The sequence below is a fragment of the Podarcis cretensis genome (assembly GCF_951804945.1).
Source record: "Podarcis cretensis genome assembly, chromosome: 9".
In the NCBI taxonomy this organism is placed as follows: domain Eukaryota; kingdom Metazoa; phylum Chordata; class Lepidosauria; order Squamata; family Lacertidae; genus Podarcis; species Podarcis cretensis.
In genome coordinates, this window is record NC_137178.1 from 57428076 (window position 1) to 57444453 (window position 16378).

General features: G+C 43.1%; 1 protein-coding gene across 2 annotated transcripts in view; it reads right to left on the bottom strand.

Annotated features, from left to right (window-relative positions):
• The window catches only part of SGCZ (sarcoglycan zeta), a 554931-nt gene that overhangs the window by 197766 nt on the left and 340787 nt on the right, over positions 1 to 16378 (bottom strand). For both annotated transcript variants that reach the window (XM_079989844.1, XM_079989843.1), the window contains exon 2: positions 12394 to 12588. In XM_079989844.1, the coding sequence (XP_079845970.1) occupies positions 12394 to 12588 (195 nt within the window). The remainder of the gene's footprint in view (positions 1 to 12393; positions 12589 to 16378) is intronic.

Below are 16378 nucleotides of genomic sequence, written 5' to 3' on the forward strand. Positions count from 1 at the left end.
AGCTAAAATTTCAAATGCACATGAGTTAGTAGAACAGACCTCAGAATGACAAGGTGACAGATGCCCTTGGGGAAAGGATAGTGTTTCAAGAGCTCCTCTTTCCAGCAAACAACAGAGGTCTGGATGTAATAACATGTGTCAGCACAATGACTAGAGGAAAAACAAGACAAAAAGAGCTGAAGTTAGAGGTTAATTGTTCTTTCTACTCAAAGGATTAATAAATACATGAAGATGTGAGGAAGAGAGGCAGAATTTTATCGGGCAGATTCTTTCTGCAACGATGAATGTATAGACGTCTTATTCCCCCCCCCCCAAACTGCAGAACCCTTATTTAGAAAATCCCCCCCCCCAAAAAAAAAAATAATAATATCCTGTTCTTGCCTACTTGGAAGTAAATCTCATTGTTTTCACTGGAGCTTATTCACTGGTTAGTGTGTATTATATTGTAGTATAACTGCATGGTATAACATTATAGTCACTCTCCATTTAAGAAAAAAAGGGACTGCTGTACTACCTCACTCTGCAAAGTTCCTGATAAAAGTTCCTCCTTCAACGCAAGAGGGAGGAGCTATTCAGAGAATTCTGTCATTAGGGCATATGTCTTCTCCTATGCATTTTGGTAATATCCTGACCAGCCTGATCCAAGGCAAAGCCCAACCTACTACCTAAGGGAGGGCTTGATGGATGAGGGGTGGTGATGAATGGAGTGAGCAGGAGCAGGAGCCCCTAGTAACATTATAATAATACAAGGCCCTGTGGCAATCACAGACATCAGAGAATGTATCTTCCTTTTAAACACAAAGCTAACCAAATTTATATAATGTCCCCACATTTTCCTTCCCTTAAGGTCTTTAAAACCCCTTTCCACCCCATGTGTATACTCAGAAAGCCATAATGACTAGACCAAGAGTGGGCAAGCGTTTTCCTGTCAAGAACCACATTCCCTTGAGATAAACCTGTCAGGGGCCAAAAGCTGGTGGTGGGTAGAGACTGAATTAACTAATTCAGAATAAAGACCACTCTTTTTCAATCTTCACCATGGCTACCTCAGATTAGAATTTCCTACCCTATGTAGCCCTAGTCGGAAGTAAGCACTACAGTGGTACCTCGGGTTACATACACTTCAGGTTACATAAGCTTCAGGTTACAGACTCCGCTAACCCAGAAATAGTACCTCAGGTTAAGAACTTTGCTTAAGGATGAGAACAGAAATCGTGCTACAGTGGTGCGGCGGCAAGAGGAGGCTGCATTAGCTAAAGTGGTGCTTCATATTAAGAACAGTTTCAGGTTAAAACAGACCTCTGGAACGAATTAAGTACTTAACCCGAGGTACCACTGTACTGTGTTTGATTACTCTCAAGTAAGTATTCAGAGCTTCCACCTCCCAGTTCAACAAACCACAGCTACTGCTCTGGAAAGCAAGTGAGAGTAATTCCTTTCTGACTTCAGTCAAGGACCACATGTGGCTCCTGGGCCACAGGTTGCCCATCTGTGACCTAGAGTCGCTTCACACCCAAAGAAGTATAAGAGATATTACTGAACGGTGAGCTTTCCTTAGCTGGCTTCAGGACTAGTTCATACTGACAAGCCCTCAGTGAGAATTCTGAAAAGCTCACCACCAGTTTCCTCACTTGGAGTGCTGATATGTGCACATTGATGGTGTCACGGAAATGCTCATTATCATACTGATCCCAGAGAAATGTAGTTTGTCTTCACTTGCCCAGCAAGGAAGCAAAATAAATAAAATAAACAATGCATAATTTCATAAACTTCTTTCGTATTCCCCTTTAAATTCACCTTTAAAAAGTCTCAAATGCTGCAACTTTTCCTCATAGGAGATTCCACCCCCTTACTAATTGTGGTTGCCCTTTTCTGAACCTTTTCCAATTCTACAATATCCTTTTTGAGGTGAGGTAGCCAAAAATGTACACAGAATTCCAGATGCAGCCACTACACAGATTTGTATAATACCATTGTGATATATACTGACCCAGGTAATTATAAACTTCAGCAACATTAGTAGCCGGTACACACTTATACAATTGTGGTAAACAATAAAAAACAGAAAAGGGAGTCACACAAATGACTTCCACTCAATTTCAGTTGTTCTGTGTGTGTTCACTGTGAGTTCCAATTTGTTAATGTGTTTTCCTTTTGCACGTTATAGGCTTATATCCTGCTAAACTTCCCAACAAATACTAGCATGCCGCTTGTTTCCTCAGTAATTTACCATGCTGAATAACCATCCCTTCCTGAGCTGAATATTAAATTAAGGCAAATGAAACCCGGGCAATGCAGCAAAGATAACAATGTAATAGTTGCAATACCTGCCACTTTACAAAAATAAAGATTCTTAATCAAGTGGAAACACCTGCTAAGACAATACGAACACCAAGGCATTTGATAACAAAATAAACACAGTCCGATTTTGTCAGCATGAGCCTAAGGGTGCTTTTGCAGAGAGGTGATGAAATCAGAAGCACAGATGAGTTGTGTTTCCAAGGCAATGTGCAGTGAGTTGAGCCTCTCCCTCTCTCCCTCTGCCTCTCGTTCTCCAGGGTGTCTACACATTTGGGACATATGCAATACCCTCATCACCCAGTCCCCCACAGCTTTGCCAGGCTGCTGCCCTCAGGGATGCAAGAGCAACAGCCCACATGAATTATAATAATTGTATTAGTAACAATGTTCATGCCAAAGTCAAACCTGCCTAGCCTGGCTTCCTACACGGCATGCAGTGAACAGCACTGCCTCTTGGTGCCTGCAAATCCAGTGCAGACATCTGCACAAGGGAAGCCCTTTCTTACCCAGCTGTTTAGTCATAGTCAACGTTTGACTGTTAGGACAGGCTTGGGCAGGCCTGGAACTTAGAGGGGAGGGGTGTTATGTACTGAGTTGAATAGGATTCAGAATGCAGCAGTCTGATTGGTCCTAGAACAATTCAGCAGTATGATTGGTCCGCAGGACCCACCCAATCCAGCTCCAGGTGGAAGTGAATCCGCAACCTGATTGGCCTATAGGAGAATCCCGGAATTAGCCAATCTCGTGTGGCCCACTTTGTAAATAATGTATATAAAGAGCATGAAATCCACACTCGACTCCGAGTATATTTCAGTATGTGTGAAGATTGAATTTTAAAAATCCATCTCCACGAGGCTTCTACAGAATCTACAAACTCCTATCTGTAACAATGTCAACTTCAGAAAACAGAGAAAAGCACACAGAATATGGGAACCTGTGCTTTTAGTATCTCTGTTCCTTCCTGGCATCTACACCTGAACAAATGTTCTATGTAAAGTTCATTGCATGGCTGTATCCCATGTTTTGAAACATTATTCAATCAGGAAAACCAAAACAGCTGCCAAGCCTCTGTTTACTTAGAGCAGGCATGGCCAAACTTGGCCCTCCAGATGTTTGGGGGCTACAACTCCCATCATTCCTAGCTAACAGAACCAGTGGTCAGGGATGATGGGAATTGTAGTCCCAAAACATCTGGAGGGCCAAGTTTGGCCATGCCTGACTTAGATTGAAGCTAATAACCAGTTAGAAAAGTGCTTTGAATACACACACACACACACACAGCGTCTCTGAAGCAATGCAAAGTACTAAATGCCAGTTAATATTTTTAAAGAGATTGCTTTGTGCCCAGTAATTTTTAATACCCTTGATCAACACTGGCTGCAGTATTGAGACCAATACTAGCTACAATACAGCTGGCAACATATGCCAAGCATATTGGGAGCCAACTGATGATCCCCAGGTATGATCCTCCCGCTATTGTGTGGGCAGGGTGGTCCCTCCCCCTACCTGGCCTGATCACCTTGGCAACGCCTCCCCAGGCGGGATTGGGCAACTGGCTGAGGTAGGCGGAGACCTCTAGGTATCCCACCTGGGGAAGGCGAAGCCAAGCCTGTGCTAATGGTGCTGCATAGGGTCCAGGGGGCTGCACGTGACCACGCAAAGGGCGCCCCCCATTTAATGGTCATTGTTTATTCAAAAAGTCGAATAAAGAGACTTTGATGCAAAGGGAAAGTAAAGTTCAGGGTTGGAATGCTGGCAAACTTCCAAATCACAGGGTCAAGTTAGCATTTTCTTTTCAAGCATTGTTATTTAGAGCTTTTCAGCCTGGAATGTGGTGGAAGGTATTCTCCTTTTTCTAGCGCTTGTCCAATGACAATAAGTTTACATTTCCTTTGCAGTGAAGGATAACACCAAATGGAATAAGATCTGACGCTTTCTCTTTTCATCTAGATGGTGGCATTTCTGAGTCTTGCAGACTCTGGGAGTGCTACAGAAACACATTGTACTTGATTCATCTGTGAGGATTTGATGGACATGGACTGCAAATAATAACAATTGAGGCACAGCAGACACAATGCAATGATGTAATTCCATTAGCATTTTGAAAGGAAAATTCAGGTAATTCTATTAAAATGTAATACAACAGCATACTGCCATTAACGTATATACTGAGAACGGAAACCATTAAGTGAATGTCATATATCAAAAACTGAATGTCCAGAACAGTGTGTCCTCAATCCCACCATGTCCACCTACCCTTTATAAATTATACCCCTCCTGTGCTGCACCATTAAGAGGAGCCACAATTTTATTTGTACCTTTATTTGCCAAAGGCAAATTTAAAGCATACTCACTGAAATAAAATGAATTAAGTAAGTCATGTCTAAGTTTTCAGTTCATGGTTTCAATGGGCCTACTCTTGAGTATGGCTTAGCTGGATACACACCAATACATTTAGAATTACCCACAGATTTGGGGACAATAGGGGATTAGTCCACCTCACTGGCAATTGCGGGTATGGAAGAACCTAGCCACAATGGGAAGGGGGAGAGAGTTGGTCCTTTTTACACAAATGTTTTCTGGCAAAGGTAGATAGTCACTTTCATCAAAAAGACCCTGCCCAGATCACCACCATGGATAGTCAAGAAAAACATATTGACACTGTGATCCCAGAAGTCTCTAAATTAGTGCTTAATAGATAGTTTCATTTGGTTAAAATTAAATTCTTGCTGCCTCAATAGCTTACCCAGTAATCTTTATTTCACAGTTGGGTTGTTGCCTATTGTGGAAATATTAAAAGAAAGGATGAAAATATGTATTGCGTGGACAGGCGGAGTCCCCAGATCCCGAGTGGTCCCCCCCGTCATGTGGAATAACGACTCTAGACAACGTGCTATGGGATTAAATTGGCCACAACTTTATTAAATTTCAAATGTGAATAGACCTTGGCTCAGGCATTGGGCGTTCTCCCTCCCTAGTCCCCAGCCGGGGACCTAGGGAGCATCAGGGTTATCCAGTGTGTGGGGGGGGGATGGGCCGGCTCTGGAGAACATATGTTCAAGCAGAGATAGCCGCCCCCGTTACGCCGCCGCAGGGGAGAGCAATGACGACCTTTCGGCGTACGGCCAAAGCCTCCCTTCAAAAACCCCTTTAACGGGGAACCCTGGTATCGCCGCCGCAAAGAGGAAGATGGACTAAAGGATTCCGCCCAAGGCCTGATACCGCCAAAGTTGTGACGTTTTGCTACGGGAAAGGCGAAACCTGCCAATGCAGGGAAATTCCTTTCCGGCCCTTTAACAGCGACCTTATCGTAGCAGTGCCCGCATACCTGTGGAGAAAGGTTAACCTGCAAAACCTATGAAGAAAAGATAACCTGCAAAAGAAGGCATTAACTGAGGGTGGGTAGGGTGGGAGAAGCTCTGGAGCCAAGTGAGGATTAACAATTAAGATCCACCCTCTATTGTGTGGGCAGGTAATCCCTCCCCCCACCTGGCCTGGTTTCCCTGGCAACGCTTCCCCCAGGTGGGATTGGACAACTCACTGGGGTAGGCGGGGACCTCCAGGTATCCCACCTGAGGGAAGGCAAAGCCTATGCTGATGGGGCCACTCCAGATCCAGGGCTGCACGCGTCCCCGCAAAGGGCGCCCCCCGTTTTAAGTGGGGAGCGGTCATTATATTCACCCGCGTATTAAACTAGAGCTATCTCTGCTTTTTTCGCCTTTTTCCTTTTCGACCTGTGGATTCCTCTTAAGGTCAGTGTTTCCTAATCAGTATCTGCCAGGTATCTGTTCATCTGTATTCCACTTGCTAAGGGACGCAGGTGGCGCTGTGGGTTAAAGCCTCAGCGCCTAGGACTTGCTGATCGAAAGGTCGGCGGTTCGAATCCCTGCGGCGGGGTGCGCTCCCGCTGCTCGGTCCCAGCGCCTGCCAACCTAGCAGTTCGAAAGCACCTCCGGGTGCAAGTAGATAAATAGGGACCGCTTACTGGCGGGAAGTTAAACGGCGTTTCCGTGTGCGGCTCTGGCTCGCCAGAGCAGCGATGTCACGCTGGCCACGTGACCCAGAAGTGTCTCCGGACAGCGCTGGCCCCTGGCCTCTTAAGTGAGATGGGCGCACAACCCCAGAGTCTGTCAAGACTGGCCCGTACGGGCAGGGGTACCTTTACCTTTACTTTATTCCACTTGCTATCTCCAGAAGACTAAAGAAAAACCTCTAATGGACTTAGGAGGAAAGAACTTGGCTAAGCCAAGTATCTTTTGTTAACACGACAAGTGGAACAAGTAATTAATCATTATTATTTTAGCTTCAAAGCAGTTATACTTGAGGGTCGCAGTAGGGAACTGAACCAAAAGTCAAGTATTTTCTTTTGAACATTTATGGAAGCTCAATGTTTAGGAAAATGCTGACATGTAGGTGGTAAAACTGGACTTCAAAGTGTTCATTATTTAAAAGTGATATATATACACGCACGCACGCACACACACACACAGTGCTTTTTTATTTAAAAATGTTTAGGGGTACTCTCATTTTGACTCAAGAAAATCACCATTTTATAATTCAAGTTGGGAAAAATAAATACAGTAAATAGACAAAAGTACAAAGATTCACAAAATGTTTAGGGGTATGTGTAGCCCTGTGTCCCCCCCCCTGAAAAGCACTCTGTGTGTGTGTGTGTGTGTGTGTGTGTGTGTGTGTAAAGATTATTGCTGACCTATATGCATTTATAAATCTCAGTCCCTCACATCATCACAGCCTCATGTCCTCTCCTCTATTTGGACAAGTTCAGATATATCATTTGGTTAATACTTTTTAATGAAAAGGTAGCCCTTCAGAATTCTTTAAAAAAAAAAAACTTTTGAGAAGGAAGGAAGGAGCTGCTTGCGGCACCCCTGAACATCGTCCAAGTCACCCCAGGTACCATGACACACTGGTTGAAAACCTAGGGTGCAGAGAGAGTTAAGAGGTAAACAGCAGTAAGCTGTGGGCTGGAGAGAAAGGGGTCGGAGAGCAATGTTTGAGAGCAATGGTTGTAGGTCTGCTTAAATCCAAGGATGCTGGGGCTATGGAAAAAGCCTCTTGGAGTATGAAATGTGCCTGTTCATCGTAGGCTCAAGTTGTATATATGTGTAAATAAAGCCACCACAGCCTCCACTGTGCCTCATTTCCTAAAAGGAAACACAGAACCTAGGTAGGCATCTGGTACCCCTGGAATCTCTCACTGCCGTGTAAAACTATTATGTATTCCTCTATATGAAGAACAAAAGTTAATCATCTCACATAAAGTATAAATTCTGGAAAGGACAATCTGATAGCTCCTGTATAATAATAATAAAAAAAAACCCCAAACCATCCTGTCAATCTTCCTGAGAACAGAATCATCTGAAAACAACACGTTCAGCTTGTTCAAACATAAAATGTTAACAAGTATGAATCCACACTTGAGGGATAGCAAAGAGCAATAATGAAAGTGAGATCTAATTGTGGCAGATCAATAAGGTTCCCCGAACAATTTACACTTTTCTTTTCTTGCTTTTTAATATCACTCTTAATTTATTTTTCTTCAGTGCTTTCAACAGCTCCTTTCTGAATAGGGAAGAAAAGATGCTGGTTCATTTTCACAGAGTAACAAAGGAGGATTAAAGATTACCGTAAATTTCGCTCCATAACACGCAGATTTTTCCTCCTAGAAAGTAAGGGGAAATGTCTGTGCGTGTTATGGAGCGAATGCCTACAAATGGCGGGGGAATCTGCTGCAGTTGTGAGCAGTCCGTGGCTCGCTTTGAAACAGCAAAGCGGGTGTAAGCGGCTCCTGTCAGCGAGCCGAGCTGGGGAGGAGGGAGAGAAGCAGAGCGGGCTTGGCTGCTTTAAAACAACCCCGTCCTCTATGTTCCTCTCTCCTCCCCACTGAGCTGCTAAGTAGCAGCAAAGCTTTTCAGCCAACCTAGCCGGGAGGAGGGAGAGAAGCAGAGCTTTAAAACAACCCCGTGCTCTCTGTCCCTGCCTGCAGTTTTTTACTGTCCGATTTTGGATTAGCCACTGTGTGTGTGTGTGCTTGAGCTATCGTTCTCCTCCTCCTGCTTCCCGTTCACTCTCCCTGCGCCCAACTTTAGAATTGACACTCTGTGTGTCTGTGTGTGTGAGAGAGAGGGCTCCTTCTCCTCCTCCTGCTTCCCGTTCACTCTCCCTGCCCTCTCCCTCCCTGCCCTCTGCCTCCGACTTTAGAATTGACACTCTGTGTGTCTCTGTGTGTGAGAGAGAGGGTTCCTTCTCCTCCTCCTGCTTCCCGTTCACTCTCCCTGCCCTCTGCCTCCGACTTTAGAATTGACACTCTGTGTGTCTGTGTGTGTGTGAGAGAGGGCTCCTTCTCCTCCTCCTGCTTCCCGTTCACTCTCCCTGCCCTCTCCCTCCCTGCCCTCTGCCTCCGACTTTAGAATTGACACTCTGTATGTCTGTGTGTGTGAGAGAGAGGGCTCCTTCTCCTCCTCCTGCTTCCCGTTCACTCTCCCTGCCCTCTGCCTCCGACTTTAGAATTGACACTCTGTGTGTCTGTGTGTGTGAGAGAGAGGGCTCCTTCTCCACCTCCTGCTTCCCGTTCACTCCCCCAGCGCCCCTGCGACTTCCAGCGCCCTGCGACTTTAGGGCCAGTTCTCTCTCTGTGTGTGTGTGTGTGTGTTTTGACCTCACTGCGCTTGTTGGGGGAGAGTGTTGGTCGCAATTTTTCTTGATTTGTCTCAGAGTGGTTACTATCATGGTTTCCTTGCCAGGGAGGAGGGAGAGACGCAGAGCCTGCTTGTTCTAAAGGAGCAAAGCCGGAGAGGAGCCTCTCCTGCATTATTAGCAGCATCCTTTTCCACCCACCCCACGCGTGCTCCTTGTCCCTTGAGTTCTTTTCCTTCCCTCCCCACTTAAAACGTGGTTACAAAGCACGGATCCACACGGATCCTCAGGATTTTTGCACTAGGTCACCCCAAATTCACCATCAGATCACATAGCATATCCATGGCTACAGCCTGCACCAAAAAGCACACGCACCCACTGTTTCATGGGGCCGCAATGGCGCAAAAACGTGGTTACAAAGCATGGATCCACATGGATCCTCAGGATTTTTGCATTGGGCTACCCCAAACTCACCGTCAGATCACATGTCTGTGGCCACAGCATGAACCACAAAAATCATACATCCACTGTTTCGTTTAGAATATTTTTTTCTTGTTTTCCTCCTCTAAAAACTATGTGCGTGTTATGGTCAGGTGCGTGTTATAGAGCGAAAAATACGGTAATTTTCACTTGTCAACTGTGTACAATCTAATTGGATTTAGAACTGAAGGGGCAGTTAAAATCCACATTAGCTAAGTGATTTCTTGAAATTCCATAGCCAGTACAGTCATGAAAGACTGGATTTAGGTATAAAGTGCATTAGACTTCAAATGTTATCTTTGGAAATCGTTAAGCCTCCATTTGTATAATTACTGTAGCCACATGCATACAACTTAAACGAGTGAAGCAAAGACCTCAATCCTCTAGTCTGCAGGCAGGGAAGGAAGTCAACTCATCACCTTGTATGCTAAATATGAAATATGATTCTAAAATATGCTATAGGAACAGTGGCGTAGCGTGGGTTGTCAGCACCCGGGGCAAGGCAAGTAATTTGCGCTCCCTAATCCGTGGATTTGCGCCCCCTAACTCTAACCCCCAGATGTTGCGCCCGGTGCGGCCGGCCCCCCCTGCACCCCCCACGCTACGCCACTGTATAGGAAGCAAACTTTCCAGCAAGACCTCTGCACCTGGAGCTGTGTTTTGAAGTGCCATTCCCAAATAGCCCTGTCGACACAGCTTTCCATATTCAAATTGTTAGAATGCAAAGCCGAGTACCATCACCCCAGCCAAATTATCCTCCATAGTATGCAATTTAAATGAGAAACATACTCTTTTAAGATTTGCAGTTTATAAGCTCCTTTCCCACATCAGAGGTGGTTATGGGGCGATCTGAAGACACCTGAAGTCGGCCCTGTTCACGGAAGTTTTTAATGGTTGATGTTTTATTGTGGTTTTGTTATATTTTGTTGGGAGCCGCCTAGAAACTTATTATCACTAGAATGTCCTTGTAGTTTTGATTGACAGGCAGCCACCATTTTCACTTGCCAAGAATGTATGTTGCAAGGGACAACAGAAAGAATTGGCATCCTTCTCTTCTTGTCATCTTTCTGGAGGAATCTGATTGGCCATTGTCAGGAGACACAATAGATTCAATGAGAACCATCAATTTGACAAGGATTTTATTGTTCTTATGATGATACTAATGAAATATTTGAAGTCACCTGCACATGTTTGGGTTTTTGATATAAGTGTCTGCTATATAGGGTTTGTGCCTATAGAGGTTTGTAAAGAAACCTTCAGAGACTGAGGGTGAGGACATAGGATTTTGGGTGAAGGGGAACTCACTGGAATGTTCTCACAGCTCTGATAGCCTGGCAGCTGCCATTTTCTTTTTAGCTGTCATATTTGAGCACTCCTCTCAATATTCAGCTGTAAAGAGATATTTACAGACCTCTCTTCTGTGGTCTCCTAAGCATTTTAAAACTGAAGCTAAAGACCTTCCCCACAAAAGAAAAATGTAAATTATACAGGCATGAAGTCAAACATTATATTTGTCTCCAACCTATTGCCCACTAGCTTCACTGAATAAAGATGCAACTTTCTATTGTTGTGGAAATGTAAAGGATTCTTCAGCCCCGCTTTTGAAAGGGAGACAGTATGTCAATGTGGTCAGTTTACAGCGTCCTCATTGCTTTGATACCTATCATTGCAATACATTCCATTTGATACAACCAACACTGTGCATCAAAATACAGAAATGGCCAGATTAAGAAAATGTTTAAAATGCAGGCAAGAAACATTTAAATGTATCATGACAAAGGACACGATTGCTTTCGCTGTATTTTTAGCAGGCTCTGAATTTGGTCATTTCTGTACTCTTGGTTTCCCCCCACCCCCAATACATAGGAATAATTCTTAACTGAGCAAGATCACTGAATCATCTTAGCACAGTCATTACACCCCTAATTTTAATACATAAACAAGACAATGTAGATCTATAGAGATGAGGAAGACACTACATTTCAAAATATAAATTATTGTGCCCATAATATACCCTGATATACGTATGAATAATAAAACCATGGGATTGTCAAAGTGTATATTCCATAGATTTGTATGATATAAACATAAAAAGAACACACCTCTCTAAGGCAAAATAATACTCTATCAAACAAAAACCAAGGGGAAGACAGTACATCTCCTTTTTAAAATTACACAATAAATCTGCAGTGCTTTATGATTTGGTATCAGTGTGCTATTCATTCCATAGTAGACATAATTTCTGAATAGCAGGGGAACTGAATTAGAACAGTGGGGAGGGGGCCAAGAATTAATCGCCCACCCTCTGTTTCAGGACCTCATGATTATTCCTCAGGAACAGTCATGTTTCTGGCCAGCTTTATGGTTCTGCACACCCAGGGACTATTTGCCTATGCAAAATGATGATGGAATAATTCCACTGTAACAGAGAATCAGAGGAGATTGAAAAGCTGCCACAAATCATTGTAGGCATGGAAGGTAAAAAACACTGACACCTCACCAGACTGGAGACCTAAGTGATGTGAAGAGGACATGGAAAGGTCTAAGCATAGGGATGAGGAACCTCTCAGCTTCCAGATGTTGTTGGGCTACAATTCCCATCATCCCTAGCCATTGGACAGGCATACTGGGGCAAGATGGGAGTTGGAGCCATTAAATTCTCCGCTCCTGGATTAGAATAATGTTGTAAGAATGCAGGCACAACTGAATGTTCTTAAAACAAGATTAGTATTGTTGGACTCATCTTGAAGAGCTAATCGTTGAACTATGATGTGGGTTTCCACCTCCCAGCCTCCCCCCATATCCCTTTGTCCTCCCCACTGAAAACTGAAATGGTGCACCTGCTAAAACAAGAAATTTGCCATTCAACTAATAAACAGAGGTCCCTGAAACCTATCACCAAAGGACCGCCATGTATATACACACAAACAATAAACAAATCTTAGTGTTACTTACCACTGTGAAATTCATTACTTTCAGTATCCATATTGTCATTGCTAAGTTAACAATCATGGTAACCAATAGCAAGAGGACAAAGAAGTATAGGCACCTCTTTCGCCAGCCATAAATTCCTACTGGATAAAGCTGAGTGTTTTCTGTTCTGGGCAGATTGTTTTGCTGTGTTGCCAGTATATACTGTTCCCGTGTCATCTATTAAAATAAAAATAAAATAATAAAAATATCATTAAGTATTTATCTGAATATTCAGTCAAATATACCATTTAAATAGGACTATCTCTAGAACAATTGTCCCAGGTTTCGACTAATGGGTTGGTCAAGGGTGAATGCAGCTGTCAGGCCAAAAACTATATTAATGGACCTATCCAATGTATTTTAAGAGTTTCTTCAACAAGCACTTCTCTTAGAGTCCACATGCCAAGAGAACAAGTTTGCTTTTGTTTAAGAAGTAGGGCCTTCCTGGTAGTTGGGCCCAACATGTGGAATGCCCTCCCTTCAAATGTCGAAGAGATAAATAATGATACAACCTTCTGTAGACATCTGAAGGCAGCCCTGTATTAGGACACTTTTCTGTGTGATGCTCTGTTGTTGTTGTTGTTGTTGTTGTTGTTGTTGTGTTTTTATATATTATGTTGGAAGCTGCCAAGAGTGGCTGGGGCAACCCAGCCATATGGGTGGAGTATAATCATCATCAACACCATCCTACAATTTTTTATCACCATGGTAAACAATGCAATAGTGCAGCCATCCCCGAACTCAGCCCTCCAGCTGTTTTGGGACTACAACTCCCATGATCCCTAGCTAACAGGACCAGTGGTCAGGGATGGTGGGAATTGTAGTCCCAAAACAGATGAAGGGCCAAGTTTGGGGATGCCTGCAATAGTGCATTATGGCTGCAATCCTAGACACAGTTACTCAGGAGTAAGTCAATAGAACAGAATGGGATTTGCTTCTGATTAGATATGCATAGGATTTTGCTGCAAGGGCATCATATTTGATTTACATTAATTTCCACCCATTTGGCAAGCATTTTACAGTGTTGTACCGCTTCCCCGTTCCCACTAAGAGTATCTTTCTCCCTCCCATCATTGGTTGTAATTATACAATACAAATGTGTGTGTGTGTCGTATGTATATATCAGAGCCATATTACAAAGCTGAAAGGAGGGAAGCTAAATTAAAAAGACAAAATAAGATGAATAAATGAAATCTTGGATCCATTAAACTCAATAGGAATCTCAGTGCCTACTTCAGCTCAGACTTCGTTTTACCATATATAATGTTAATGAGAACTTCTGTGTTGCCTTCAAGTGCAAAATAAATGGTTTCCAAAACATCATTTTGCATGAAGAAGTGAAAAACAAGGAAGAAGTATGTATGAATACGGATGAATTAAATACTCAAGTACTTGCTATACATTTGGCTGGTGTTCAAACACCGCAAAAAACCCTAGTCTGTGTAGATAATCAAGTTCACCTCAATGCACTCTTCTTCTCCCTCCTGCATTGCTCCCATGTGAAGGATTACAATACCACCAACACTCCCTTTTCCCAAGAGCATAATAAGAGCCCTGCCAGATCAGACCAAATCCCCTTTTAACTAACATTCTATGCTCCCTGTGGCCAACCTGATGGGCTGCTGATAAGCTCAGCAGTGGGACCTGGATACAACACAGTGTTCCCAGCCATAGAAACATAGGGCACTGCATCACACTGAGTTAGACCATTCGCTCCTCTGTCTGTCACAGAGCTGGTTCTTTGCCTCACCTCACAGAAGACACGGCTATAAGCTTACACAGGATCTTGTTCTTAACAACGTCAGCCATAGCTTCTTAAAGCAGAAGCAAGCAGGAAAGATGAAACAGAAACCAAAACATGGGTGGTACCAGAGATGAGGCAAATGCTCTCCCAAACAAGCAGCTCATCCCCTTTTCCCCTCCATTGCTAGACTTCTGTCATTAACATATATTGCATACTCAGCAACATTTCTCTTATGAAAATAGGGATGTCCTATTTAATTAATTAATTTTTAATAATAATAATAATACACCACCCATAGGATCCACGGGCTACTTTGGGTCATCTCTCTAAGGTAGTCTATTTTAAAGTTTTTATGTGTTTATATGCCTATCACACTTTTAAACTTAAAATCCATTGCTGTATATTGTTTTAAATGTTTGTTTTGCTATTGGGATTGTAGTTCCATTTGTGTTTCTCAAGCTGGTCTCTGACCGTAATAAATTTCATGTGCCCCACCCATTTGACTCGGTTGCCCCAGCCACTCTGGGCAGCTTCCAACATATAAAAACATAATAAAACATTAAACCTTTTTTTTTAAAAAAATACTTTCCTATACTGGGCTGCCTACAGGTGTCTTCTAAAGGCTGTATAGTTACTTATCTCCTTGGGTCAGGGGTCTCATAACTCCATAGCCTCCAATATTCCTCGGATGAAAACAGGTGTTATGTACTGAAGTTCTCACCCTGGGCCAGCAGGGGGATACTGTAGATAGTTTTCACTCAGGTCCACATATGCAAATAAGGAATTGAAAGTGACGTTCAGTGACTGGATAGTTATAGAAAGTTGTTACTGTTGCATTGTTGTGGTGCTCTATATAAGCAGGCTGGCTGAACCCTTCAGTTCAGTTCTGTTCTGGGCTGTGAATATACAAGAGCTGTCTGAAGAATTGCTGTGTCATCTGATATGTTCACCCACAACTTAACAACAGGGATGTCCTAAGGAATAGCAGGACATTACAGGATCAAGACAGAAGAAACCAAATGTCAATCAAGTCCATATTGTCTGTCAATTCAAAGAAAGTCTTTGGTAGCCTTCCATCTTTTGTAACTACCTGTCTTTCAGATTTGTCCATATTTGTTGACACAACTCCGTTCATATCTCCCATCAAAACAGGACGGCTTCTGTAAATCCAGGACTGTCCCTGGAAAATAGGGACACTTGGAGGGTCTGATATTGCTATTTTTTTCTTTCAGACATATTAACAGCTGGGAGGGACGCAACTCACTGGACTTTAGCTTTCATCTTTGCCAACTACCACCTCCAGTTCCTGCAACTGATCACAATGCCATTTCTTGCATAAAGGGGCATCCTGTGAATAAAATGGTTGTGGGGATGCATCCTGGCCCCATCTCGGATGTCCAAGCTGCATTTCTTCCAGAATGGGGCCAGAGCCTTTCATTCCTCAATTAGCCTGGGATGCAAGGCCTTAGCTGGGCTCTCTAACATTTACATTGCTCAGAGCTGGCTCTGAATAAAGGTTAATAGTTGAAGCAACTGGGACCAGAAGCAAAGAAATGATGGACTCAGCTACTGGTCCTTTCACTTTTCTCCAGACTCAGGAGGGGGAAAGCAAATGACGCAGATTAAATCTCATGGGGAAAATAGTTCACTGTTCTCAATTAAAACAATTCTAGTCTTCATTTCAAGCTAGTCTCAATATATGGTAATTTAGAAAGTTAATAACTGAGAATGTCAGGGCACATGTATTCACTAGATTGCTAATCTTCTGGTATTTAGCAAAAATTGCTTTAATGATTTCTGGATTAACTTTTACGGTATCCCTTCATTTCCACATCCTTTTATTCTAACAAAAATTTATGATCTGTTCAGTATGCACACCTGCATTTTTTCCTCGTACAAAAATGGTTCAATATTAATGACCGGCAAAAATGAAATGAAAGACTTCTGTTGTTTTAGAGCCATTTTCCTCATTAACAAGACACGATACAATTAATGTTTTCGACCTTTCAGTGTAAGAAACGATGTCTCAAATTTAAGGAACAAACCAATAAGCATATGCTCTCCCTCTCCAAAGTGCTAACACATGCTGTTTATGTATCAAACATTTGCTGTATTTCCAAACAAGTCCACCCAAACTGGAAATGTTATCCTTTCTGCAAGAAACAAGATGTATTCAATTACTGTATCGGTTAAAAGGCAATTGGGGCAGAGAAAGGAGCCATG